The 25186-nt window shown below is 36.9% G+C and overlaps 1 protein-coding gene across 8 annotated transcripts in view; it reads left to right on the top strand.

The window, feature by feature from the left end:
• The window catches only part of DMD (dystrophin), a 2122179-nt gene that overhangs the window by 1585037 nt on the left and 511956 nt on the right, over positions 1 to 25186 (top strand). For all 8 annotated transcript variants that reach the window (XM_074323910.2, XM_074323908.2, XM_074323912.2 and 5 more), the window contains one exon: positions 11020 to 11174. In XM_074323910.2, coding sequence (XP_074180011.2) covers positions 11020 to 11174 — 155 coding nt within the window. The remainder of the gene's footprint in view (positions 1 to 11019; positions 11175 to 25186) is intronic.

Below are 25186 nucleotides of genomic sequence, written 5' to 3'. Positions count from 1 at the left end.
ACAGTGCCGTGTGAGCTGGTGCATTGTCGTGATGCAAGAGCCATGAATTGTTGGCGAAAAGTTCAGGTCGTCTAACTTTTTTACACAGCCTTTTCAGTACTTCCAAATATTAAGCTTGGTTAACTGTTTGTCCAGTTGGTACAAATTCATAATGAGTGATCCCTCTGATATCAAAAAAGGTTAGCAACATCGTTGCAACAAGTTCGCGAACTTAATTGTTAGACCTCGTACACAGGCAGAAGAATGCCATGCAGACACTGACTGCAGAGAAAACACCATGTGACAATAGAGGCAAACAATAGAGGGATGTAGTCAAGGAACTACAAGTCAAGGAACACTAAGGATTGAAAGCCACCACCAGAAACTAGAAGAGGCAAGAAAGGATTCTCCCTATAGGTTTCAGATGGAGCATGGCCTGCTGACACCTTGATTTGGGATGTACCCTCCAGAACTGTGAGACAATAAATTTTGTTGTTTAAGTTGCCCAGTTTGTGGTACTTTGTTCTGACAGTCCTAGGAAAATAATACAGGAGACTGTGAACCTGATAAACGGCATCTAAGAAAACACCACAGCTAATATCATGGTGAAAGACTGAATGCTTTACCTGAAGATCAAGAACAAAATAAGGATATCTGCTCTCACCACTTCTATTTACCAGGCCAGGGCAATTAGGCAAGAAAAATCGATAAAAGTCATCCAGGTTGTAAAGGAAGAAGTAAAACTATATCTACTTGCAGATTACATGGTCTTATACAGAGAAAATCCTAAGGAATACATTTTTTAAAGCATTACAATTAATAAATTAATTCAGTAAATTTGCAGGATGCAAGGTCAAAATACAAAAATCAATTGTTTTTCTATATACTACCGAACTGAAAAATGAAATTAAAAAAATACCATTCCATTTACAATGGCATCAAAAAATAAAATAATTAGGAATAAAATAAATGCAAGACTTATACACTGACAACTACAAAGCATTGTTGAAAGAAATTAAAGAAGATCTAAATAAATGGAAAAATTTCCCATGTTCCCAGATCAAAAGACTTAATATTCTTAAATGAGCAAAGTAATCAAAAATAGTCTCAGAGATACAGAGAAAAAGCTGAGGGTTGCTAGTTGGGAGGAGGGTAGGGATGAGGGAGAAGAGGAGGGAATTAGAAAGCACAAATTGGTATTCACAACATTGCCAAGGGGATATGAAAGATAGTTTGGGGAATACAATCAATAATGTTGTAAAGATTTTGTAGGGTGTCAGAAAGGCACGTGTCTTATTAGGGAGACCACTTCATGTACGGTGTAGATGCCTGACCACTGCAGTGTACACCTGAAGCTGAATAATAGTGAATGTCAACTATAATTTTATATATATAGTCACGGGAAATGGAGTACAGCATAGGGAATAGAGTCAATGGAATTGTAATAGATATATGCGATGTCAGAGGGGCAATAGATTGGGGGAGGGGGTTATCACTTTGTGAGGGGTGAAATGTCTATTGCATTGTTTTGTACACTTGAAACTAATTTTAAAAATGACTGAATATTGATAAGATAGCAACATCCCCAAATTAATCTATAGACTTTGGCAATTGTTACCAAAATTCTAGCTGGATTTTTTACAGAAATTGACAAATGAATCCTAAAATTCATACTGAAATGCAAGGGACAAAGAATAGCTAAACAGCCTTGAAAAAAGAACAAACTTGGAGGACTCACAATTCCCAATTTCATAACCTATTAAGAAGGTACAGTAATCAAGACAGTGTGGTACTGACATGAAGATAGATATATAGACTGATGAAGTAAAATTGAAAATTCAGAACTAAATTCTTGCATTTATGCTTAATTGATTTTGTAAAAGTACCAAGACAATTCAATAGGAGAAGGATAGTTTCTTGAAAATATCGTGCTTAGATAACTAAATATCCACATACAAAATAATGAAGTTTTACCATACCTCATATCACACACAAAATTAATTCCAAAATGGATCACAGGGAATGGACAATGGAGAGTGATTGACAATGGGTATGGGAGTTTCTCTTAGGGATGAACAAAATGTTCCAAAATTAGATTGTGGTGATGGCGTCACAACTTTGTGAATATACTAAAAACCATTAAATTATACGCTTTAAATGGGTGAATTTTATGGTGTGTGAATCATATCTCAATAAAGTTTCTTTAAAAAGGTATATATGCACATTATTAAGACTACAGATCTTTCCTTGTTCAGGTTTATAAACTGCTTTAGAAACATAGTTTCCAAACATTTATTAGCAACAGGACCTATTTTTATATGTCATTATATTAACTTATTCTATCATTGGCCCTGATTCCAGACTATCTGGAGCTAGTAGATTGCTCTACTCTGTCTGAGACCTGGTCATACCTGAGTAGAGATGTCAGTCGGGATAGGCTAAGTCATGCCATAGTAACAAGCAGTCCCCACATCTAGAGGCTTAACAGAAAGTTTGTATTTTATTCATGTTACATGTCCACTGTAGATTCACAAGGGGGTTCTACTTAGCTTAGCCACTCAGGGACCATGGCTGATGACAGCTGCGTCTTAATATAAAATTCCATGATCAAAGAGGCAGGGAAGAGTAGATAATGCCATTGGCTCTTAAACCTTCTGCCTGGAAGTGACAAGTAGCCAAAATCAGTTACATTGCCATCCATGATTCAATGGGGTACAGAGGTGTAATCCTCTGGCATGAAAAGGCACTGAATGTTTGTGCACAGTAATGCACTTTACCACAAATAGTCGAGAAAATGCCACTTTCTTGGGATCTGTCCTCTGGCATTCTCTCTGAAGTCATTTGCACCCAACCAACCATTTTCACACCCTCTCAACCAGACTTATTTCAGATGCCTGGGGTAGCTGGGTGATTTGTTAATTACAACACTGCTTAAGCCTTTTAATAAACTCAACAAATTAAAGAGAAAGGCCAGATAAGAGAATGCTTTCCAAAATGTCATAATGAAATTAAGGTAATGAAGTACTTGGAGGGCTCTCGTCCCTTGTTTCTGTATAAAACATATTCCAGAGAAGCTGGAAGAGAAATGGGGCCTGAAAGTAAAGAGGGGGAAAAATAAATTGTATGCCATTAGTTTAATTATAAAAATTCATTACATGAAGCCATGTAAGACAGAAAATAATGGAACTCTAATGGGTTGGCCAATAACGCATTTACTAGCCTACTCTCAGCTTGTAGTCATTGTTGAAAGGACAAAAAAGTAACAACTTTAGTATGTAGTCCTCAAAGCTATTGAAAAGATTAATCATTTCCAGTAAGCTGGAAAATGAGTGCTATTTTCTTAAATAGTATCCCCTGTACAGAGTGTTACCTTCTGAAACAGAGTTGTTTGGTAATGTCAGAGATTTAATAGATGAGTCTTAAAGTTAATGGTGAGAGGCTTTACTTTTGAAATAGCTTCCTTACAGATATTTTAACGTTTCTATTATAAATCCATAAAGAGGTGTTACAGGTCATTTTAATTCACACAAGTGAAAAAGAACTGCATTCCTTTTTCCCAGTAAAGATTTCTAAAACATGCATTCATATTTAGAAGTAAATTGTTTAGTGATTTTTTTTTTTAATAAACTAAATGTGTATTTTTTTTCCACTGTCTTTGTTTGGCAGTATCTTACTTTATTTTACACAATAATTTCCCAATCATGCCGTACTCATCAAGGAGATTATTTCATGCATAATAAATCCAATCATTTCCTTTAAATTCTTTTATATGGAAGCATATCTTCTTTAACTAGATGAAACCTGAATATTGGAGTCAAGAAACCTGCTTTTTTGTAATGCCTCTTTCACTGACTAGCTATGTCACCTTCAGTAAGTCACTTAACCTTTCAGAGTTTTGTGTTCTCATATGGCCAATTATGGAATTGGTTAAAAGGAAAGGAGGATACAAAAGATGAAAGTGGATATATAAGTAAGGCTCATATTTTTGAGGGCCTTGTTATCCAAGGAGAGAGGCTTGAACTTTGTCTTGTAGGTAATAGGGAGCCATTGAAAGGTTTTACAGAGGAATAACGTGGTTCTACTTGCATTTCAAAAAGATCTCTTGAGCAGATGTCCGTAGATGGAAGAGCTGGACTGAGAGTGGAGGGAGAGAGTCAATAAAAAGGTTATTGCGGAGTCCAAGCAAGAGGTGATGAGGGCTTAAATTAAGGTAGTGGCACAGAGGTCGAAGATGTGGATGTAAGGGAAAATTATGGCACAAGCTCACTAAGGGTATGCTCCCTGCCTCCTCCTCCAGTTGAAGTTCAACTTAAACTGCAGAGGAAGAAGAGGGCTAGAGACAGAACCTTGGGGGAACATTTAAGGGACAAGCAGAAAAAGGAAAACTTGAACCATAAGAGAGTGTAGAAGAGACCCAAAGAGAGGGGGCCAAAAAAGACCAGAGCCTCAAGAAGAATGGAGTAAGTCATCAGTAGCACCAGTCGTTGCAAATAAATCAAGGAAATGAGACCCAAAAACTTTCCACAGACACTGGCCATCGGTGACTGAATCAGTTAACTCTTTTCACAAAAATGCTGCATAACAACTTCAAAATGTCAGTGGCACACAACAATGAACATTTATTTCTTTTCTATGAGTTCGCAACTTGGCTGGGGTTGGCACTGCTTCAGGCTGCAGGTTGATTGGGGTGGCTCTTCTCCACCTGTCACCCATCCCTCCCCAGGGATGAGGAGGCAAGCCCAGGGCATGTTTGTGTCATGGTGAAGGCAGAAGTGCAAAAGGGCTAGCCCCACTACAGGAGCACATTTCAAACCTCTGCTTGTGTCATTTCTAGCAACATCCCTTTAGGATTAGGCAAAACAAATCATATGGCCAAGCTCATGGTCAAGGGCAGGGAAGTGAACTGCCTTTTGTATCAGGAAATTCAAAGTTACATAGCAAAGGGCATGGGTATAGGGTGAGGTAAAGAATTGAGGCTAATAATCCAATTTACCGTAGCGGCTTCTGTCAGAATAGTTTTAGTTGGATGGCAGTGGCAGAAGCGTGATTTTGATGAATATAGTGGCAGGAATGTAATCAAGTTGAGGCAATGAGTTAATAACAGTTGCCTTCTAAGGACTGTAACTGTGAAGAGAAAGAAAATGATAGAGAGCAGATTTTGTTGTTGTTATTTAATGATGGGGGAGACACTCTTGTTTGAAGGCTGTGGAGAAAGACCCTGCAAAGAGACAAGAGGTTGAAAAGACACAAAGAGAGAGGGAGTAGATGGAGGAAGATCCAGAAAAGATGAGTGTACTGAGTAATCAGCTTCCCATTGCACAAAAGTCACCTCTTCCCCTGAGACTGGAGAGAAGGATGCAAGATGTAAAGTCTGATATTTTATGAAACTGATGCTTCATAAAATATTGACGTTTTATGAAACAGAGGCACAGAGAGAGTAATTAACTTTCCCATTTGCCACATAACTAGTATGTTCAATTTCCTATGTGATTATAGGTAGGTTCATTTGCTGGGAGATTTCTTTCAGTTTGTATCATCAGGGTCCAGTCTAGAAACCACACTAGATATTTCAAACAGAGGGAATTTGAAACAGATAACTGGTTCCATGGCTGATGAAGGAGTTGAGAAGCCCAATAGGAGATTGGGGGGAGCAACCTGGAGTTTAGCAACATCAAAAAGCTGTTACCCCTCGAGGGCTGGGGGGCCAACAGGTGTTACCAAAGCCCCAAAACCAGAGCCTCTGGTCCTAACTTGACCACTATGGAGGCTGCACAGCAGGGACTGAAACTATAGAGTGAGGGTCTGTCCAGTGGGAGATGGAGACACAAAGAAGACACTGCCCATATAGAAAGAGGGGTAGATATACTCTATTTTCACCTGCTCTTCCATCTCCCACCAGGGCCTCTCACTGGCCAAGTCCAGTTAGAAACCAGCTAGCAAGAAATCCCAGGGAATTCTGATCCCCTAAAATGATTAATCCATCTGCAATATGGAGTGGAGTAGGAGATGGGCAGAGAATGGATCTAAGAGCTCATAAGCTCTTAGCTGTTGGCTCACAGAGCTATTTTTTTTTAATGAATCTCTTAGTTCATGTATGCAAACACAGTATCCTAAGCAAAATGAGAGCAACCCAATGTGTACAACTTTTTGTCCACAAATATACTAGGATCCTGTTTGATAATTTCCCAAGCAATTTGCCTTTGATTTGGACCGCACAACAAACCTCAGGCATAAGCAGAATAAGTAGCCGCATCCTATTTTACAGACAACAAAACTGGAACTTAAAAGGTTTATGACAAGCTTTCTTAAGATCAAACTGCAAGACCGTGGCCAAGCAAGACTTCCTGGGAAGATGCCTTTTCATTACTCTGCATTGCCTTTCATGAAGCTCCTTTGATTCAGTCATTAAAAAATTTACAAGTCTGCTTCACCTGGGTCAAAAGTTAATTTCCCTTGTAGGTGAATATCCCAAAACATATGTTATAAAAAGATGTAAACAATACTCAACCTTTAATTTTTAATTGCAGGTCTATGGGCTCATATCTTCTAAATTAAAGGGAGCCTTTTAGAGCTTCAGCGTCATACAATGTCTATGAAACAGTGAGGCCTTTGCTTTGCATTCAGTAGAAGCTCACTCTGATGAGTATAACGTGGTTCATTAAAAGTAGTAGTAGTTTTGCTTTGTCTTGTGCACCTGAAACTAATAAAAAAATAAAAATAAATAAAAATAAAATAAAATAAAGAACAAAAAAGTAGTAGTAGTAGTAGTAGTAGTGATAGTAGTAATAATAGTTGTAGAGTAATGATTAAGATTACAGCTAAATTGATTTAATGTTTCGGGTAATGCCAGGCACCATTCTAAGGGTTTTCCCTAGATTTCCTAAATTAATTCTCATAACAATCTTTCAAGGTCAATACAGTTAATAAACCCATGTAACAAAGGAGGAAACTGAGGCACAGAGAGACCAATTAACTTTGCCATTTGTCACATAACTCATAGCTGATCAAGCCAGGATTCAAACCCAACAGGCCCATTCTATTGCCTAGACTTTTTAACTACTCTTTCTCTTCTTCCCTTGTATTCGCCCATGTAGGGCCAATATCCCTAAAAAAGAATTCTTATAAATAAATTAAAAAAAACAAGAGAAGACAAACAATAAAATTGAAAACATTGAATATTCAAAATTCTTGAAATTAATTCACGTTGTCCTATAGTCCACTATCATTTTTATGCCTAAAACACTATGTATAAATATCCAGCACATGCTATAGCAGCACCTTTTTAGGTTTGAATCTGAGCTATTTCTTTCTTGGTTGGGGATTTAAGCATTTTATATTTTTCATAGGACACACACACACACACACACACACACACACGAATCATCTTTTTTTATAGGCTGGTGCTCTCAGTATTTTAACTTTCTTCACACACTATGATCACCACACAAACAATTCCCTGTAGTATATGCCATTGTAAATGGAATTCAGAAAGAAAGAAAGAGAGTGTGTGAATTCTATTGTATTTTTGAATTTACACTCCTTCTGTGGTCTGGAGTTATCCCAATAGTAAATTTGACAGTGGTAGGCAAAGCAGGTCAAGGTCATTGTTCCTAGTGTGAATGACACTTGGTTAAAGTCCAAGGTGGTCAACATATTACCTTTGGAGGAAGGAAAACCTGTCTGTTCTGGTAAATGACTTTAAGAAGGGAGAAAAGAATGTTGCGGTTGAGAACCTTGGAGTTTAGATAAGGGCCTTAGCCCTCTCAATGTTAGTCAAGGTCAGTGCGTTTTTCTTTTTCTTTTTAATCCCATATTCTCATAAAACCTAGGCAGTATTCAGTGAAGGTTAGCACTCAGTCAAGAGTGTGTTAGGTATTAAAACCTATATTTCTGTGTGAATACAAATTTGAAGAAAAAAATATTGCACATTTTTGCCTTTTAAGCATTAAAGCATATGAAAAAGCTCTGGTTTGAAGTCAAGCCTCCCTCTTTTACTACTTGTTTACTATGAAATCTCTATAATAAACTTAGCTTGCTATTTCCTTCAAGACTTTAGAAAATTCTACCATACTTTTTGACTCGTATTTTTAGGCATTTTAAAAAAATAATCTATAGATTAGAACCAAAGAGTGTATCCTCTTATAGCTAGAATTTTCAAATAGCAACCAGTGAGTGAGGTGTGGCTTCCAAGATTATTTCTCTTTCTTAGGGAATATAAATGTTTTAAATTTTTTATTTGAATTTTAATTTACATTTTATATTCCTAAATCTATACATATATACTCTGATGTTGGTTCATAATAAGTATGTCATTAACAACTGCATCCTTCTTAAAATGGAATTACCTTGGGAAAAGGTAACCAAGTCATTGGTCAAAGTTTTGTGGATTCTTATGCTACCAATTAGAGATTTAACAGATGATAGATGACAAGCTCTTCTTTTAAAATGCAAATACCATCCTGTAGATAAGGAGGGCCGGTTGGTCTTTCATATCTTAGTATACATTACTTTTAACACTGTAGGTTTGGCTTAAGTGAGAATAGGAAGCGAAGAAGAGGTACTTTTATACTGCTAGAAAAAACAAAATTCAGCCTAGTGTATTTGAAGATCAAATTGGCTTTATTAAGCAATTCATGAATCTGGCAAAATCCCATTGAGCAGCTAGCTAGAAGGGTACAGGGAAGGGTTGTGCAAAATAGAAGGTTTTTATAGGAAGAAGGGTGGGGCAAGGGAGCTATTTTTAAAAAGAAAATAAAGGACTATTTTTAAAACAGGGCAGCTTCTTTTGAAGGGAAGGGAACAGGCAAGGGTTTTTATCATGCAGGTTACCTCTTCTTTCTACTTGGGGAGTGGTGGAGTGGACAGGTCCCAGGTGACAAATAACCTCATTGGTGTTGACCAGAAAATTCTAGACTGGTTGATCAAGATTATATTACTGAGAGAGGATGAAACAGCAATTAGGTTAGGTATTAAATCTAGGTTTGGTATCATGAGGACACCATTTTGGGCTTGTGGTTTTCTCTTTAGCATTACCCTAGGAAATTTCTAGAAAGGGAAAGCCTTTGGAGGGGTGCTGTTGACCTCAGAAAAGCTTTTGAATAGTGTGAGGATCTGAAAAGTGGAAAATAGGAACTGCAGGGATTGATTAAAGGAGTATACAAGGAAAGGCAAACATTCCAAAAGGATAAATGTTAATTGCTTTGTGGTATAGCAACTATACGCTTTGCCTTTAAAAACTCTTTGTGTTTCCTTTCATAGCAAAAGTTAGTGATGCTGGCTTTAGCTGGTCCTAGTTTGGTTATCTGGTCTACTTGCTATATGCAATGAATGCAATGATTTTGTTTGACTCTACTTTGTTCTGTTTAACTGAGAAAATGCTAGATTATATACAGATGATACATTTTTAAGGAACAGGAGTCCACCCAAACATACTGAAACTATGCTAAAAACACTAGTGTTTGATTTTTATTACTATATAACTATCACACTAACATAAATGAGCAAATATTAAAACAAAAGTGACTACTCTTTTTAGAAACATCAATTATTTTCAATTTCCTTTGTTGCCCTTCTAGTTCGTGACTGTGTATTCTTAGAGATTTAAGAAATACAATGTACACAGAAATTATATTCAAATTTTTACTTATGTTTTTTGTGCACATTTACTGCACAGTAGACCATTGGGTTGATGTATTTTGTTATTTTAATGTCCTCTTGTTAAACATTGAAGTTGTTTCTCATTTTTTTCTATTTCAGTTAATAAAGATCTTTATTCCTACAATGTATTTCTCTTCTTTTAATATATTAGTAGGACAAAATACCAAAAATGAGATTACTGGGTAAATGGGAGTAAGCATGTGTATGTCACTTGATATCTGTCGCCAAATTGCCCTAAGTACATACTCTTTGCAGCAGTAGTACGTGAATGTACTAGTTTTAGCAGTCTTTTAAGCTATGGATTTTATTTTTGTATTAATTTAATTGTGCCTTCTTGATTTAGTACTCTGTTTTTTTTAAGTAAATTTTTCTTATTTTATAAAAATCTTTTTATTCTCTCTCTCTTGTTTGAATTGCCTGTTCTTATTCCTTTGTCCATTTCTCAATTGCTTAACCCACCATATTGGATTTGATATGACCAACTTAGCAATTTACTATTACCTTAATGCTTAGAAGCTTTCTCCATGTACTTAAAGCAATGCTTAATAAAAATTTTGGGTTAATATGCCTCCAGGTAAAGTTTTCTTTGGTTTATTTCTTTCTTTGATATATGATATCTCAAGTGGTGAGATACATAGTTTGATAATACTCAACTGCCAAAGACAAAGAAGAAACCACGGGTCATTTGGTTTAGCAATTTAAAATCTTATTCTAATTTTAAAGTAGGATATTTTTAAAAGTGTTATGAATAAACTGATCCTTCAAAATAAAGTGTAACTAGAATAACAGCACTGTTCCTTTGATGTTCAGCATTTTCTGTACGCAGCCTTAGTCGAATGCCAGTAGATGGCACTAATTACATAAACAATTCAACAAGTTAATGAAGAGGGAAGAAATGCATGAGATTTTTTTTTCTATTCAAAGTTGGTATATGTCACAGACTCAACAATTATATGGGATCTTGTTTTTACCATTTGTTCTCTCCCATGATAAAAACAATTCAGCCCAGTTTATTTCCAATTCATTGCCACTAAATTAAAATACCAGTTCTTGCCAAGATGTTGCATTTGAAAAGCTTTGTCATGAAAAATGGATTAGCTTATACCGTCATGATTGACTAAATCACATGGTAGGTTAAAAGCAATCATGTAGACATGTCCAGACCCCAGGATTCAGAAACTATGTATGAAGCATTTTAAGGTTTAATCTTTAGACATCTTTATACTAGGTTTTTTTTTCACTTTTTTTTACAAGAAGCATGTGTTATAAATGTCTTATCATTTGAAAAACATCTAATAAATAAATATTAGGGGAAAGAAGAAACTCCAACTAGAAATTTCAGAGAAAACTGACGTTCGTTCTCTTTCCCATGTGCATCTATAGCAGTTGAACAAAGACCTCCGCCAGTGGCAGATAAATGTAGATGTCGTAAATGACTTGGCACTGAAACTTCTCCGGGATTATTCTGCAGATGATACCAGAAAAGTACACATGATAACAGAGAACATCAGTGCCTCTTGGGCAAGCATTCATAAAAGGTACGAACTACATTATTTGTAAAACTATTGTTGGCTATAATGATGGGGTGTTGACAGTGGGTGGACAATGCAGATTTGTTTTCGCAATCCTGCTACACCAGAGCATGGGAGGATCCAAGATGACAAATGCTAACTCAACTCACAAGTTTGCCTAAATCCTCTTACTTCACAGATGAGGGACCTGAAGAAAGGTGAAATTACTTGCTTTGCCCACAGTCACAAAGGTAGTAACATAACTAAGAGATCAGACAAAACCAAAATACTGATTTGTAGTTGAGTCCTTTATCAGTCTGCTTTGAGAACTCTACCCAAAGAAATGTTCTCTTCCATTATGGCACATGCTGCCCCATCCTTAACCTGACAAGGAAGTCACTTAGCTTCATGATGGAATCATAGCGTGTCCATGGTGCTATCATTGGATCTCACTCCGCACATCCAGTGGGACAATCTGCAGGGTGTAATATGATTTATAACTTCACTTTCCATTGTATATCTATGGAAATGAACAGCTCTTAAAGACATCATCTCCTCAAATTAGGTCCTGTCTCCTTATCCACTCTCTTAACCCCTTGTGCTTTTCTTTGCTTGGCATTTATCCTAATCATAAATAAAAACATGTATTATGTAACTAACGGTTTAATGCTTGTTCTTCACATTAGTCTAAACTCCCTGAGGGCATGAGCTACCTTTCTTCTGTGATAGATTCTGAGGTCCTAAACCAGGTGATATAATAGGAAGCTGGTAAATATTTGTTGAATGATGACTCTCTTTGCACAATGTAGATTCGCCTTGTTCATACTATGGTCAGTTAAGGATTCTTGGGTACTCCTTTTTAGTTCTGTCAGAAAACAGGCAAAAATAGTACCTGTCCAATGATGAGGAAGACCAGTGAAAGCTAAATGAGTTCCAGAAGATGTCATAAATTACTGAAGAAATCAGTTGGGCGGTCTTTATTAAGAAGAAAAGGAAAAAGAAGCAGATTTTGAACTAAGACAGAAACTTAGAAGTAATGACCTATTGATGTATGGAAATTGAGAGACCAAGTAAATCTTGAAATTGAGTTAGAGATTGAAGAGTGAAAACTCCTGCGAAAAGATTTACACTGCTGAGCCTGGGGGAATAGAGCAGCTCCAGTCCTGTTTTCCAGACAATGGGTGTTCAGATGACCATGGAAAAGAAGATTCAACCTGAAGGTGGGGAGTTATATTTGGGGCCCTAGTAAAAGGACCCTAGTGGAGGGCGAGCTTGAATAAATGGCTGATAATTTGGGGAAAATAATTCTCAAATTTACTGCCTCCTCTCAGTGGCAAGGTTTGGACTTTCTGTTCCCAATACAGATCTGGTATCTGTTTGGTTAAACAAAGGCAGAGTAGGCTCAGGAACACTTTTTAATATGCAATCAATTGGTATCAGAGACAATAGTTAGATCTCAATGGGAAATACCTGCTTTTCAAAGAGAAGCCTCTTTGGACAAGCAAATTAAGATCAGAAATTTGGTAAGTTTAGGGAATGTAAGCTAAGAAGGAACAACAACAGCAAAAATCAAAACACTTGTTCATGGTACAAAACTAGGGCTTCAAGGAAGGTCTAGATCATTGACGCCACTCTTTCTGGCGGTCCCTTCTCTCCACATTCTCATGCTCCTTGACTCTCCAAGCAGCTCTCTCAGTTCTTGTGATCACTTTCTTAAGGGCTTCCGATTCCTCAGAGAAGGGACTTCCGGTTTATATGTTTTGACTTGGTTCCTAAAAAGCTACCATCTAAAGAAGGTATATATATTATATAGTTCTTTCTCTGATAGGTAAAGTAATATAGAATGTTAGAAGCAAAGTTACATTTTTCACTGGTCCATACAGAATCCACAATTTGCCAAGCTATTGACTCATGCTCTAAAGCTCTTCCCTGTTCCTTTCTCTCATACACTCTGTGAAAATTCATCCACTTGTGTAGTTTCAGTCTGCTGATGACTATCCATTTATATCTTTGCAGGTGAGAATGATAGTTTGAATTTCAGACCTGCATGTCTTACTGATTTCTTTTCATTTTAATGTCCCTCAGGGACTTCAGACAGAATAGGCCCAAAGCTGAACTCATTTTGCCCTCTTTCAACCTTTTTCTCCAAATGCAACCTACTTCTCTTCCTATGATCCCTCTCCAGTGATCATTACCACAGCCCATTCAGTTGTCTAAATCAGAAACTCATGCTTCACTCTTCCTTCTATAACCCCAAAGGCTGAGCTATCACAAAGCTATTTACTGCCTCAATAGCTGTCAAATCCAGTCACTTCTCTTCATCCCTACTCTTCAACTATCGTGTGTTGCCTGAATGATATCATTCACCTAACTGGTTTCCCTCCTTCTAGTCTTCCTACTTCCCATTCGTTCTCTATATAGAATGCAGGATGATCTTTCTAAATATACTATATTCATGTAGCTCACCCTCCACCCACTTTTTAAAAACCTTCAGTGTCGTATCCATTATTATTTGAAGACAGTTCCCACTCCTTTAAATGACTTCAAGGTCTTAACATGATTTGGCCTTTTGTTAAAACTCCAGCCTAATTTTCTGCTCTGCCTTAATCCCCCCTTCCCACCCTACCCCCTACACACAGTTAAGTAAAACTGAGCTATTTTAATTTCATCATAGCAATGTTCTGGCTTCTCAATTACCCAATGACCTGCTATACATACATGTGCATCACATTGCATATATATATATATATATATATATACACACATACATATATGTGTGTCATATGCATATAGTGTACATATGCATATATATATATATATATATATATATATATATATATACACACACACACACATATGTTAATCCAGGTTTCAGTGTAAGTGCCAGTTCCTCCACAAAGCCCTCTCTGTCTACCAACTGCAAAGCCCACATTCTTTGGGTTTCCTATTATTGGCTCCTTGTCCACCATATTACCTAGCACTTAGCTTGGCACATAATAACTATCCCCAACACATTCTTTATTAAATAGGTAAATGAGCAAACAAAAAAATAACCAACTACAACTTCTTTAGTGTGCCAATAACTCAACACGGAAGAAAAACATATCCATTAGGATTGCTTTCAGTTTCAAGTCACAGAAAACCCAGTAGCTTGCCTTATAGAGGTCTGTTTTTCTCATTAAAGAAGTTCAGAAATAGGCATATGCTGACGTTGGCTCAATAGCTCAACAGTGTTCTTCTTGGCATTTCCCTCAGAACATGTACATTACAGCAGGAAGAAGAAAGGGAATGGGCAGTATCCAGAAAACAACGGCTTTCCGAGGAAATGTCGGGCTAGAGCTATGCCACAAAGCCACCTGTAGAGCCTAGGAATTGGGGTGGAGCCATCCAATAGATTATGTCTTCCAAAGGGCATGGAAAGAATCAACTAATAAACTGGCATGCTGTAGCTAGTTCCCTGGAGAGAGAACCAGTCAAAGCTTTGAGTAAATACAGTATATTCATGCAGCTCATGTATCCGTGTACAGTATATTTGTACAGTATATTCAGGGAGGATTGTAATAACACTGGGCCATAGGGACTTGGTGGTTGTTCTGGTCAGTGTGAGAGGTCATGACGAGAGTTGAATTCTCTATTAGCTAATGAAACCTTTACCTGAGAAGTTCACATTCTATGTAAACTATGTGTGTCAACTGCACAGATTAAACCATATTCTACTTGGCTACAGTTTCTCTTATTTTACATTCTTATAGATCTTATGCCAGATAGATTAAGTAACAAAAAAAGTAAAAATAAAAAACCTTGATGTGATCTTTTGCATTTTGAGCTTTTTATCCAATATCTTGCCCAGCTAAACCCAGAAGTAAAGTAACATCATCATCATCATTCTGTAGATTTGTGCTGCCCAGTAGGGTAGCCACTAACCACAAGTGGCTCTTTAAATGTGAATTCATTATGATTAAATAAAATTTCAAATGTATCTTCTTCATCTCATCAGCCACCTTACAAGGGCTCAAGAGCCACATGTCACTATTGGCTTCCAATCGAACAGTGTAGAATGTTCCAATCATCACAGAAAATTTTATCGACATTCCTGTTTTAGATCATCTTTGTCTGTGTTCACCTAAGCAATTTAGGACACATTTAGAACAATGACATACTATATTACTTCTAAAGGAGTTTTTGCCAAATTGTATAAATAAAAAGTGTTTCCTAACAAAGTGGTTCACATTATTTTATTTCCTTATTTCTACCTCATTTCTTCTATTGACCCATTTTCTAGAGTTGGTGTTTAAAGTCTCAAAAACTATAACTATCACAAGATATAAACACGTTCACTTTTGTTATTAACCCCATAAACAAAGTTTTAAAAGGAGATTATTAATATTGATATTTGGATTACAGGGAAAAAGTATCTCATATCTTTGAAAAATATCTGTAACCAAGACTTTTCAGGTAGGAGGGATTCTGTTGAAAACATTCTGATGGCATCGTTTCTCACAATTCAAGCTTTGCTACTGAACACTAATATATCGCCTGCACTGAAACTTTCAATCGTATGGATAAATATGTGCAAAACTATGTGTATATTTGGAAGCCTATTTAAAGCAACGAAATCTTCAATTCAGTTTTAAACTGTTGAATGTTATTATATAAATGAGATAATAAAAAATGTAAGTTGAAAGAACTTTACTTTGATATCATACAATGGCAGGCTGTGGTTTCAAGACATAATCAAAAACAAAAGGTAACTAATTTTGTTTTGTAATTTAGTGTTCAAGTGTATTAGTAGGTCAGAGGAATCTTCACTTTCTACCCTGGCTTTGATAGGACCTTTATTTATAATTTTATTTAGACAAACAAATAGCCTTGTGTGCCTAAAAGGAAGCAACCTACCATTCGTGAATAAAAGAACAAGCTGCTGCTCAACTAAATTCTGTAGTTTAACAATTCAGATCAGAACATAGCTCATCATTATGACCTATGTAGGCAGGTATTTTGTTTTCCTGCTCATATTCCTTATAGAGAACATGTTAACATATAAAGGCAGAAACGTGAGCCTCTGCAAGCTCATTTCTTGCTCTTCAGTCTCTGTGAATAGATATGAATTGGTGAATAAGATAATATTAGATGTGATATTACAAATTATTGTTAGAAGCTGCTAAGGATTAGATTTCAAGGACTGCCATCTGGCTGATGACTTTATGATGATACTGTCATGAGATTTCATTTCCTTATTTCTATTCCAGGATCACTCTTTAAACAAGAAATGAGTATTAACTCTGAATTGTCTGTCTGTAGCTTTACGAAGGCTTCCACAACTACCAATCAGCAAGGAGCAAACTGATCAAGTAGAGGGACTACTCCTAGTATCAAAGGGTTCAATATGGCTGGATGTTCCTCACAAAAATTCCTATTTACCTGAGCAATCTCTCTAGGTTCTAAGAAAGATATAGCATGTATGTGTGTACATGCATACATGTGCATATTCATATGCATGTACATGCATGAAAATACACCATTCCTTAAAATAATATCTCAGTGTTCTCCTGTCCTCCCTAATAATACATGTCAAATTTTAGTAATACAATTAATAGCATAATAATTTCAAGATCCATCCATGTTGTCGCAAATGGCAGCATTTCATCTTTTCTTATGGCAGAGTAGTATTGCATTGTATATATATAGCACATCTTCTTTATTCAATCATCTATCAAAAAAATTTTTTTAAATAATACAATTACCGTACTGGTTGATAAACAGAAAAATTATCACCTGTGTTCTCCATCTTTGGCAACCATGAAGGTAGCTGTTGCTCCTCTATTTCCAGGTCCTTTCTCTTCTTCACACTAAAGAAACTAGAAAGGAATAAAAAAGAACTATCGATCCCTATTATGTGTGCAGCAAAGAGTTACTCCAGCTGGACGCTGGATCTCTTCCACATTCTGCAATATTTTTTGCTAATAGTTTTGCTTTCCTTCTCTGGGATCTTCAATTTCTTCTTTCTTCTTGCTCCTCCCTTTAGCCAATAACCATGCTCAAGTCTCCCTCATCCTAAAAGAACTTTTTTAGGATACCATCTTCTCTATCCGACTGTGCTTGTTTCCCCTTACTATCAAATTTTTTGAAGCAATAATTGACATTACTGTTTCCTCCTATTCTTCAGCTTCTGGCTATGCTTTCACCCACTCTAATCTGGCTCCTCCGGCACCACCACTTTACTGAAAACAAGGGCTCACTAAGATCATCAATGACTTTTATAATAGCTAATTGTGTTATGTTTATTTATCCACCTCCTTGACTTTATTTTAACACTGGTCCTGTTGATTAACTCTACTAGTTGAAACTTTCCCTTCCTTGGTTTCCAGAATGAGAATGTCTTGCAATTCTCTTATTTCTCTAATTAATATAATAAATATGAAGTGCTTGGCACAATGCCTAGCATTGATACTAGATATACAGTGGTGAAAACCCCTAGGCTCATGAAGCTTATATTCTGGGAAGGAGAATGTGGGAGCTAGATATTAGCAAATAAAAAAGTGAAATATACAGTATATCATATTATGATAAGTGAAATATATGGTATATCAGATCATGAGAGAGAGAGAGAGAGAGAGAGAGAGAAAGGGAGAGAGAGAGAAGAGAAGAGACATGCTGTTATTTCAACATGGTAGTTAAGAAAAGTCTCACTGAAAGGGTAACATTTAAACAAAGGACCTGAGGATGTGAGCCATGTGGATAACTGGAAGAAAAACAGTGTAGGAGGGTCCTTATCAATGAAAATGTCCTGAGGCAGGAATATGCTTGGCAAGTTGGAGGAACCTTAAGGAGACCAGTATGATGGGAAAGGGGCAAGCGAGCAGGAATATAGTAGAGAATGAGTTCCGAGAGGTAGTGCAATCTGATTACATTGGGCCTTGAATGAGGTGGGAGCCATTGGAAAGTTCTGAATGAGGTGGGAGCCATTGGAAAGTTCTGAGCAGAGCAATGGCGTGTTTTGACTTACATGACCAGTCCATTATAATAGACTGAAGGGAAGCAGTAAAACCATTTAGGTGACAGTTGTCATAATTCAGTGAAGAAATGACTGTGGTTTGGACCAGGAGAGGTGAATGTGGTAAGAAATGGTTAGATTCTACGACCGTGTTTCCCCGAAAATAAGACCTAGCCGGGCAGTCAGCTCTAATGCGTCTTTTGGAGCAAAAATTAATATAATGCCAGGTCTTATATAATATAGTGTAAGACCGAGTCTTTTATTAATTTTTGCTCCAAAAGATGCACTAGATCTGATTGTCTGGCTAGGTCTTATTTTTTGGGAAACACGGTATATTTTGAGGTCAGAACACAAAGTGTTTTATAATGGACTGGATTTAGGTGTGAAGAAACCGTCAAGAAAGTCTACAGAGTTTTTAGCCTAAGCAACTGGAAAATGGGGTACCCATTTACTCAGGTGGAAAGATTCTGAAAGCAACATATTTTAGGGAGAAGATGTGGACCGTTACATTTAAAATGCCTATTATGCATCCAGGTGAGATGTGGAGTAGATAGCTTGATATAAAATCTTAAATTCTGGGTAATGGTAGTAATTCAAGATACAAATTTGGGATTCATAGCAATGAACAACATAGACTCTCTGCTCTATACAACCCTTAAATGTTGGTGTTCCATTCTTAATTCTCGCTTCTGTGTCTATACACATTTCGAGCACCATTGTTGGCTTCTGCTACCATTAAGACTACTCAGTTTTTATTTTTTTATCTTACATCTTTCTCCTGCTCTCCAGAACTATACTTACTGCCACCTACCAGACATCTCCATCCGTACAGTCTACAGGCTCCAAAATGTCTGAAGTAGAATACATTATCTGCTCCTAAAACAGTGCTAGATTTCTTGTGTTTTCAATGTAGTTTAATTGCCTAACTTCATTGTCTCTAAAACTGGAAACACAAGATTTACCTTCTACCTTTTTCTCCCTCTCTCTTCTCTACTGACACATGGATTAAATTGGCTTCTAAATGCTGTGAACTCTACTTCAAAAATTGCTCTAAAAATGATTCCCTTTTCTTTATTCCTTTTGTCACCTCATCCTAAAGCCTGTTCATATTTTGTCTGGGAGATTGTGACCACCTTTTCTCTGTGCTCCTCACCATCGAGTCTCTATACTCATTTGGCCTTCACGCTGGCCCTAGAGTATTTTTCTTAAAACTAATCTTCTGGTTTTTCTTTGATCCCACCACTCTTTTTTTCCCCTCCTACCAAGACCTGATGGGTGACACTTACATATGTCATATACTCCGAAAAGCATACCCAAATTTTTCTGAAAATAAAAATAAACAAATTAATTTTTTTCCCAGGGAGGAAAAGCAAATCATATCACAAGTGTTTGCTTGCTTGTCAGTCTGTTTATCTAGCAGAGGAACTGGCACGGGAACTTCACTATAAAGTCTTATGCTCTGTCCACCAATGCTGTCGTTTCTCAAAACATTTTTGGAATTCATGTTCTGGCACTACCTGGGGACTATTTTATGACCATCAGAAGACTACTGTATTAGCCACGTCTTGTGTTTGCTCAAAAATTGTACTCAATAACTGTGAATTGAATGAAACAGTCAGATGTTGCGTACTAAATGGCTTTGGATTGTTTCCAAAACATGAAAGGATGAAAATTGGCTGCTGCCCTTAAACCTATGTAAAGAATGCAATATGATGTTAACATGACATTTGTTCAAAATACAGTCGTCTCTTATTAAGTCAGGGACTGCTTATGATATATTTGTAGCATGTTATAGTCATAAATAGTAGAGCTACAGATGACCTTAAAGCCACCAGCTCAAACTTCTCAATTTAGACTAGGCCATTTTTAATCCCTCTCATGCAAAATATACCTTCTATTCCATGTTAAGGACTTAAAGGATTTAGTACATTGAAAAATCCAATCCACTGGCAACTCCTTTAGGTATACATTTTTTGGCAGTGTGAGGAAGTTTCTTTTGGCTCTTCAAGAGAGAATTATATATATAACAAGGCACTGCCGTTTTTATACTGCTGAGACCCAATCTTCCCATCTGATTATGAAGCATAAGAATTCTCGCCATCTTACAATAGGATAATGTAATACCTGTAATGGGAATCCTTGGGGCTCTGGGCCAGGGAGTATCGTGATCCATACAGATCTAAAAGGTTCATGGTGGTAACTGCCTGCCTCATTTTATGTCATCTCCTTTAAAATAATTAGAATGGTTCTAGCTTGCAGGGATTGTACGTAAAGGGAGACATTTGGAACCGTATCACTGGTGATTTGCTGCTGTAGAAAATTACCTGCTGATGTAGACAAGTAGCCATTTTCATTCTCACCTAGTCCTATAGTTCTAAATGAGGCTCACTGGCCCACCAAAATATTAATATATGCCTAAAAATGCCCCTACAAACAATTTATCCATGGAAAGACTCTAAAATTAAAGAAAACTTATAATTGCACCCTAAGGAAAAAATTGTAGGAGATAAACAGACCTTTCTTTTCTTCATTCATAAATGTAATATCATGGGGTCTAAAACTAAAGCCGATAAGAGAAAATGTCCCTTATTTGGTTTAACTGTACCGTTAATATTAGCAACAGCATCCCTTATATTACTTTTCAATTATATTTATATTTTTCATTTTCTCTGCGTCACTGTCATTCTCAAGAAAAAAACTTCTTTAAGCTAGTCAATAAAATGTGTAAATTAGCTAGAGTTTATTTCTAGAAAGTTGAATAACTGTGATACATGGATATAATCATCATTTGACTTATAATTTTATCTGTCCAATTCTAACAATCATGTACTTCGGGGATCTTTTGGCTTTATTCTATTCTAATAGGGATTTATTTTCTTTCTATCAATCATGAATACAATTGCATTCCTTATTTTAAAAAAAATGATGCAGGACATGTAAGTATTAGTGATTTTTGTGGAATTAAATCTTTTCAATTTCCCCAAAAGGGGTGGGAAATCATTTAGCCGCTGTAGGTGGTGGTCAACACATACCCCTTTTACCGGGTGGGACACAGATGCCATCCCGGGCTAATTGAAGCAGAGCCTGGCTCAGGTCCTTTATCTGCCATGGAGCATTTTCAGAATCTTGAACCAAACAGACTCTAAACTCCCAGCTGCCACACTATCTACTTCCCTACCTGGAGCCGAACAGCCTCACGGCTTCAACCCTACATTCTACTTTGTGTGCTATTTCTGACCCACAGAACTATTTATCTTGTTGCTCATCCCAAAGTATGCCTTTTTGATGTTATCTTTTTATATTTTATATATCATTGTTCTGTGTTTAGAAGTTTTTGAGTTATTTTGAAATAATTTTCTGGTTCCATAGTGTAATGGTTCTCACTCTGGACTCTGAAATAATTTTCTTACCATGTTTCCCCCAAAATAAGACCGGGTCTTATACCGTATTTCCCTGAAAATAAGACTGGGTCTTATATTAATTTTTGCTCCGAAAGACTCATTAAGGAGTATTTTCAGGGGATGTCTTCTTTTTTCATGTACAACAATCTACATTTATTCAAATACAGTCATGTGATCTTGTTCTGGAACATCGTCATAACGTACTAAATGCATCCATCTGGCTGACGATCCTAACTTGGGCTTATTTTCGGGGAACATGGTAAAGAAAGTGATAGTTAAAAAAGTAAGAATCACCCTTAACATTTTTTTGCATTTCCTTTCATCATCATATTTTTGTAAATATAGTTTGCCTATTTTTATTTTATTTACTCCCAATTTATTATCAGTTGAAACCATTTTCAGATAGTTTTTTTTTTCTATTAAAAATCCTTACTACATTTTTATTAGTAAGGTACTGTGCAGGTGTTTGTTTGTTTTTCAAAAAGTAATATGAGGGATAATACTTCCTTAAGGTACATGGTGACTTACTGAATTGCCAGAAACAAAAGCAATCCCCTCATGTTTCTAGTCAATGATTTATGCTCTGGCTATTCTGCCTAGCATCACTATTCACCCAAAGAGATGAAAACTATTCAAATTAGCTAGTAAATCAATTCCCCTTTCAAAGCATTGGTTACGTGTTTTAAATATCTTCTAATATTCAACTTGCAGCTAGCTTCATCAAATCCCTAAAATGGTACTCATTAAATCACTCTGTCCAGTCAGTGTCTTCATGACACAGAACATTTAAAGCAAGTCAAACAGATCTAATCCAAACACCTTTAGAGAGTATCACCTACAATGCATATACTTATGGCTATTCCCCCAGTCCCTAAGGAGTTGTGTTTTTCTTCTATATTGCAAGTATTTTAGATCTACCTGGTGATATTGAGTTAGCTATTGTACATTAGCCTTATCACAAGCTCTTTTTAAAAAATATTTAAGTGAAATAAGCCCTCCATAAAAAATGACCAAATGCAGTTTTCACCCTGAGGCAAATTAGGTGAATAATAATCATGAATTTGTGATTATTTATATATGTATAGGTTTTTGGTGGTGAGATGTGATCTGTTAATATGTACTATGTAAGTACTGTCTAAATTGTCTATTAGCATAGAAATGGTAAAATGGCATTTTTTTTCTATTTATCTGTGAGGATAGCCATTGACCTCTACTGAGAACTGGTGTTCCAAACCAAAATCTGTGTCTCTGAGGCTTGCGCTCCCTTCATTGCTGTTTAATGGATACATATCAACTTGGAAGGAGGTTCTGGCAGCTTTTCACAATAATCTAATCTCATCTCTGTCCCTTTCAATATTTTCATCAGTGACTTGGATGAAGACATAGATAGCATCCTTATCAAATTTGCCAATGACACAAAGCAGGGAGAAGTAGCAAATACAGTAGACAAGAATAGCAGGAGCCAAAAAGATTTCAACAAATCGGAGTGGCAGGCTGCATATCGAAAGATGAAATGTAAATATAAGGTGCTACACTTGAGGCCAAAAGGAAAATAAAATAAAAACAAAATTCAGCTGACTTAGACTGGGCTCTCTGGAAACATGAAGAAGAAAAGTCCCTAAGGTGGAGAGTTATGTACAGAAGGTTTATTGAAGAATGTTGCCATGAGACTTCTATGTAAGGATGTGAGAGAGGCAGGATTGGGAAGAGAGAGAAGCTAACCTGCAGTGAATATGAAGACTCAGCAGATTCTAGGGGAGCCCTGGGACTTGCAGGACCCCTCAGAGATGTCCTGAATTGAAGCAAGGGGCCTGGGCTTTTGTACACCAGTATCAGCCAGTTATTGGTTCTGGGAGAGGACAACCTTGGATAAAACAGTTACCCACAACTGAAAGCAATTTCCAGTGAGAGAGGCAGCTGTGAGCTGTTAGCAGCCAGTGTCCCACCAGCTAGGACATGGGGTCTTGGCAGAGCATTGATGTGTACTCTATCCCAGCGTTACTCCTTGTAACAGTGAGGTCCTTGGACTAGCAGCATTGGTATCACCTATGAGCTTGCTAGAAATGCACATGCATGGGTCCTACCCCAATTTACTAAGTCACAAGCTCTGGGGATGGGGTCCAGAAAACTTTTAACAGGCTTTCCAGTCTCCACGTCACTTCTATGCATATTCAAGTTTTAGAACAACTGCACTACGCCAACCAAAAACATTCAAAATGGGTAGATAACATAGGTATTTTATTGATGATAATCTCGATTCATTCTCTCTCTCTCTCTCTCTCTCTCTCTCTCTCTCTCTCTCTCTCTCTCTCTTTCTCTCTCTCTCTCCCCCCCCTCTCTCCCCACCTTTTTCCCCTCTCCCTCCTCTCTCATATGCCTATAAATTTGCTATCTAATCAAGAAAAGTTGTATTATTCTACTACATTTGACTCAGGCATCTTTGCTAGTATTCCCTTGGGACTATTATTCTTAACTCAATATTCTGTTAGAGGTTTAGGGACTTTTTTCTGGGAAGATAGATAGATGATAGATAGGTAGGTAGGTAGATAGATAGATACATAGACAGATGATAGACAGATAAGGGAGAGGGAGAGTGAGGGGGTGGGGGAGAGGGAGAAAGAGAGAAAGAAAAAAGAAGAGAAGGAAGAGGACAGTGGTGATGACAGAGAGATTGATTCTCTGGCACAGCATATTTGACGCATACTGAATCTTTGTTTTCCTGAGACTTTCCACTATGAGAACGGAGGGGAAATCACTTAGAAATCACAGGAGTCATTTAGGATACCTTTAGTAAAAGAAGTCTCTATTTTAGCAGATAACAATAAACAATAGAACCTATTATAATTGCTGGGATCTGCTAATAAGTTTTCTTTTCCATTAACTCTCCTTTGATACTCTGTCCTCATCGACATTTTAATAGCGTGGGACTAACTCTTATAGTTTTCTTTCCCACACTAGACATATAATCTACAACTTGTTAATGATTACATTTGGCCTAATTGTTAGGTTGCTGCTAGTGACAAAAAAAATTTATGCTGGCAGGTAGACAAGTCTAGAAGCCCAGCCAAGCACTTGGTGTGTGTGTGAATCAGCCTCCATATACTTCTCATGTGGAGTGGCCAACTGGCCAGCCCATCTCACTTGGCATCCATTCCTGATGGATAAACCGGGCCGACTCTGAAGAGAGGCCAGGACTCTTCAATAGAGCTTTCTGGAGAACCAGGGCTGAAGCTCAAAGTTCTGGCGGGATTTTGCAGACTCCTTTGCAAACCAGTGGCTTTGGACTCCTTCTTGCCTACAAGACCTTAATTGATTGAGTAGGGTAGCTTTGCACAGGCCGAGTTCCACTCTCTCTTGTCAAATAACAAGCAGGTGGACAGCCATCTTTATAAAATGTATGTGCCTATCAAAAGTGCTCGATTTTTACACTTTATATGATGAACTAGTACTTTACCTATAGAGAAGGCCATTTTTTTCTCCAAGAACTCAAACTACTTCACAATCAACTAATTATTCAACTTAGTCCTAGAATGTGGTTATATAATGGTGCAAGTGTTTTAAATAAGAAATGGAAAAAGAAAAAAAATATGTAGTGTATCCACAAATCATTTTTTGTTTTCTGCTGATACCATTTACTGAGGAAG

Source organism: Rhinolophus sinicus, chromosome 18 (assembly GCF_057876585.1).
Source record: "Rhinolophus sinicus isolate RSI-liver-muscle chromosome 18, RSI-T2T, whole genome shotgun sequence".
Classification (NCBI taxonomy): Eukaryota; Metazoa; Chordata; class Mammalia; order Chiroptera; family Rhinolophidae; genus Rhinolophus; species Rhinolophus sinicus.
The sequence above is the reverse complement of the archived record's forward strand: the minus strand, read 5'-3'. Positions and strand labels throughout refer to the sequence as shown.